The 5,000-nt window shown below is 37.1% G+C and overlaps 1 protein-coding gene across 6 annotated transcripts in view; it reads left to right on the top strand.

Moving 5' to 3' along the window:
- LOC137636179 (uncharacterized) overlaps positions 1-5,000 on the top strand; it is a 6,931-nt gene that overhangs the window by 970 nt on the left and 961 nt on the right. For all 6 annotated transcript variants that reach the window (XM_068368582.1, XM_068368581.1, XM_068368580.1 and 3 more), the window contains exon 1: positions 1-5,000. This exon is cut by the window's left edge and continues 970 nt beyond it; it is cut by the window's right edge and continues 327 nt beyond it. In XM_068368582.1, the coding sequence (XP_068224683.1) occupies positions 1-4,673 (4,673 nt within the window). In that variant the 3' untranslated portion in view covers positions 4,674-5,000.

Here is a 5,000-nt window from a genome sequence, read left to right as displayed (position 1 = left end):
TTTGTGTAGAAGGTGAAAATAATCATTCTATATTTAAATGCAAAAGTTATGACACTCCAGAAGCAAAGCTTCAGCGTTTGAAAATACTAAAAGGATGTTTTCGATGTGGGAATCTTAACCATATGAGTAGGCAATGTAGATTTGAATTTCGTCAAAAGTGCGTGAAATGTTCGGGGCTTCATTTTCACTGTCTGTGCTCAAAGTCTTCTGAAGTTAAGCTTTCGCCCCCTGAAGGAAAGCATAAAGAAGGTACTCCAATACATTCGGGTAAAGCTGATGTTAAGAGGGAAGCTTCCAATAATGAAGTGAATAGTAGTATTGCAGTTCTTCCCAGTATTGTCAATAAGACAGTACTCCCTTCCTTTTCATTTACTATCCCTGGAGTGGATGGTATTTTTAGAGGTCTTAAGGATAGCTGTTCTCAGAGTTCCTTTGTTACAGAGAGCTTGCTTAATAAGTGTAGTTTGCCTGTTCTTGAACCTAGTGTAAAATTAACTGTTAATGGGTTTAATGGTTCTAAAGAATATATAAGCAGACTTATTCAACTTCCTATGAAGTTCGGCAATTGTATTTCAAATGTTCCTGCACTTGTGGTTCCTAGCATTAATATAAAGTTAAATCTTCCAGGGTTAGGCAAGATAGTGGAATCGTTCGAGAATAAGGGATTCATATTGGCAGATAAGAAACTTTGTAAAGACAGTGACAGTATTGATAATGTTCAGGTTTTATTGGGATCTGATGCACATTACGCTTTAATGGGTAAAGATGTAGCCTTTGGTTGTAACCCCCCTTCAGTATACACTGAATCACAGCATGGTATTTTGCTAATGGGAAACCTTGAAAATTTGAGCAAGAATATTAAATTTTTGGGTCTGCCTAATATTTGTAATGAGAGGTTAGAAGTAATTAATCCACTACGTTCAAGCAGGACTGATTTTTCCTCTTGCTCCCAAATTACTACCTGTTCTTTCTTATGTAAAATACAAATTGACCCTCTTTTGGATGATGAAGTGTGTGACCTACATTACAAGGAACTTGAGGTAGGCAGCAACATAGCAGTGTTAGATGATAAAGGTCAGATTGTAGAATCTAAATTGCTCAAGGCTACTGATGAAGTGCTTGAACACGAATGCCGCCGCTTTTTGAATCTGGACGCCAATAGTGCTGAAAGTATTATGTCAGAGACTAATCAGAAGTGGGTGAATTTTGCGTTGAGTAATTTTTCAAGGGAAAAGGATGGAAGACTTATAGTTCCCCTCTTGTGGAATAGCAAAATTGCACATAGGTTATCAACTAACGAAAATCTCTCAAGGTTGATATTAAAGGCAAATCTTAAGAAATTACGGAAAAAGGATGGGCATTTGCAGTTAGTTGATCAGGTAATTAGGGATCAGTTAAAAGATGGAGTAATTGAGAAGATTTCAGACTTAGATTCATTTAAGGCAGAGCATCCAAATTATTCATTTCTCCCACACATGGCTGTTTTTAGGCCTGAGAAAGAAACCACAAAGTGCCGTATTGTGTTTTTGTCTAATCTCAAAGAAACTGTCAAAGTTAAGTGTGGTTTCTCTCATAATCAGTGTATAGATCCAGGACCTAACCTTAACCAGAAGCTGTCTTCAGCCTTCTTACACTTGAGGTTTGATAAGTTGTTATTAACGTATGATCTTAAGAAAGCTTTTAACATGTTGTCCTTGGACAATAATGATCAAGCTAGGTTGCTGTTTTTTTGGTTCAAAAATGTACAGAAGAACGATTACTCTCTTGTAGCCTACAAGAATGTTAGACTTAGTTTTGGTCTTCGTTGTAGTCCATTTTTACTCATGCTAGCTCTGTATTATATACTAGTGCACCAATATGAACCAGACCCACAGCTGAGGAACCTTAAGTTATTGTTGTACTCTCTATTTTATATGGACAATGGAGCTGTTGGTTCTGCTGATTCTCAGTATTTGAAGTGGGCTTGTTCACAGTTGCCGTATATTTTCAACCCATATAAGTTTGAGATACAACAGTTAGTAACAAATGATGTTACCCTTCAGGCTGAAATTGATGCAAAGTTTGAAATCAATACTCCGGTTGAGAATAGCCTTTTTGGTATTGTATGGAATAGAGCTGATGATGTAATTTATACTAAGGAATTCTCGCTAAACCCAGATGCTGATACAAAACGTAAGGTTTTGCAGACTATTGCCAGTAACTTTGATGTTTTTGGTTTTAATATTCCTGTCTTTAATAGAAGTAGACTTTATATGCATAGACTTCAGTGCTCAAAGGAGCTGGCTTGGGATCAAGTACTATCCCCCAGTCTCCAAAGGGAATGGAGGATTATTTGCAGGCAGGTGAATGGTTCCCAGCCGGTGAAAGTCCAGAGGTTCATTGGGCAAAGAAATGGAAAATTTAGACTGAAAGCATTCACAGATGCAAGTCGTGATTTTTATGGTACTGTGGTATACATTGAAGATATTGACTCGGGTGAGATTAGCTTTTTGCAGGCAAAGAACCGCTTGATCAATAAGTTGTTGAAAGGTAAGTCCGTTCCAGCACTGGAGTTGAATGCTATATCATTAGGGGTAGAAACCCTGATGGAGATTTATAGAGATCTGGCTGATCCTTCGTGTGTGAAGTCCATTGACATTGATGGCTTAGATTTGTACTGTGATTCCAGTTGTGCTTTGCAGTGGCTGCAAGCATCAGAATGTACATACTCCAAAATGCAGAAGCATTCAGTATTTGTACAGAATAGGATAAGCTATATCAGGAAATTATGTGAAATTAAACCTGTCAGTTTTATCTTTATAGCTGGAAAAGACAATCCAGCAGACTGTGTCACCCGATGCCTTTCTCCTAGACTTGTCTCTAAATCATTCTTTATTTCAGGTCCTGAGGTGGTGCCTGGCAATGAGTTTCTTTATTTCACAGTTCCTAGCTCAAACACTAATACCCTTAGTATTTCTGTTGCTGAGCAGAGTGCGTTTCCAGGTGAACCTCTTCTTGAACATGAGAAATATTCTACTTTAGAAAAGCTTAAATTGATTTACAGGAGGGTAATCCTTTGTGTTGACCACTGGAAGAGGAAAGCGGGAGTTGAAGTAGAGAATTTGAATAATGTAAACTATTCTGCTTTAGCTTTAAGGAAATTAATTCTAGAAGATCAACAGAAACACTTTATGGAAATATTTTCTTACTTCAGACTCTCAAGTAAACCTTTGAAGGATATACCTCCACTTGTGAGCCAACTTAATCTGTTCATAGATTCAGATGGCATTTTAAGAGTAAAATCAAAGTTCAAGAAATGGTATGGACATAACAAACAGTTTCCTATATTGCTTTATCCCAAGAGTTATTTGACTAAACTAATTATAATGGATACACATGCCAAATTATTGCATGGTGGTTGCTATTCTGTCCTATCTGAGCTTCGTAAGTGCTTTTTCATTCCTAAACATTTTTCTGTCATTAAGAATGCCATTAAACAATGTGTTTCATGCCACAGGTTTAACACAAGAAGTGTGAGATTGAACCAGAACACTTATCGAGAATTTCGTTCTAGTCCCCCTGCTGTTCCATTTTCTAATATTTTTGTTGATTTCATTGGACCATTTAATGTTAAACAGGGAGCTGAAAAGATGAAGGTATGGATTTTGTGTTTCACCTGCACTTGGTCAAGGGCTATTAATTTGAAGATATGTCGAGATTTAAGTGTGAATGAGTATTTGAGAGCCTTTTCATTACATGTTTTTGAATATGGATTCCCGCAGCTTTGTGTTAGTGATCCAGGCTCGCAGTTGGTGGCAGGAGGTAACATAATCACTAGCTTCATCAATGATCCTGACACTAAATTGTATTTGGAGTCTAATGGCATTAAGCATGTAAAGTTTCAGCAATTCTTTAAAGGCCATAGTGAGCTAGGATCACTTGTAGAGTCTTGCGTAAAATTAGTGAAGAAACTTATTTTTTCAGCTATTAAAACTTGGGTACTTTCTTTGCCTGATTTTGAATATTTAGTGTGTAATGTTGTTCATTTAGCTAATAAGAGGCCAATAGCCTTTAAGGAATCTTTAAGGGAGACTGAGGCAGATTCTTGCCCAGAGCCCATAACTCCAGAAATGTTAGTCAAGGGGTATGAGCTGGTGTCGTTGAATTCAATTCCAGATTTACAAGAGGTACCTGATGATCCTGAGTGGAAGATGGGTAGCAGCCCTACAGAAGTAATAAAGGATGAGTATGAAAAACTTCGTAAGGTTAGGTATAATCTTCTAGAAGCTTACCAGAATGAGTTTTTAAGTACCCTGGTAGCTCAGGCTGTGGACCGCAAGGACAGATTTAGACCAGTTTGTCACCAGAAGTTGGGCATTGGTGATATAGTCCTCATCAAAGAACCAAACACTAAAACCATTAATTTTCCATTGGGAATTGTGAAGGGTATAGAGGAGAATGATTTGGGGGAAACTACTGGGGCTATTATACTTAAAGGGAAGACTCGTGAGTTGATTAAAAGACATGTCACTACTTTAATCCCTTATCTTAAAGTAGTTCCAGATGCATCATACAATTCAGATAATGACGATAAACAGAGCTTCCGTAAGTTGTCTATTAATGAGAGTTCACCCCAAAGGACTCTCAGGAAAGCTGCCATTAGGAGCAGAAATTTGACTCGACTTATGTTATAGTTATAAGGTATGATGCAAATTTCTAGTGGTGAGAAATTTGCATCCTGTGCCCTCCAGTGTACAAAAATAAATATAATTTATTTTTTTGTATAAAAATTTTTTTTTCTTCTTTCTAATTTCTCACGCAGTTTTGTGTGGACTTGAGTGGGGTAATTTTTTGTTATATGTTCTGTGTGCATGACTGTTTTTTGTAAAATGTCTTTACAGGTTTTTTGTTATGTAATTTTAAATTAATTTGCATAATGGCCTTATCTGTTGTTGGGTGGTCTTAAGGACCAAGACAAGCAATAATTCTCGGGAACTAATCTTTGTTTTGGTTTCCGAGCT

The sequence above is a fragment of the Palaemon carinicauda genome, unplaced genomic scaffold (assembly GCF_036898095.1).
Source record: "Palaemon carinicauda isolate YSFRI2023 unplaced genomic scaffold, ASM3689809v2 scaffold2446, whole genome shotgun sequence".
NCBI classification, from domain to species: Eukaryota; Metazoa; Arthropoda; class Malacostraca; order Decapoda; family Palaemonidae; genus Palaemon; species Palaemon carinicauda.
This window is presented reverse-complemented; position numbering and strand designations above follow the sequence as displayed.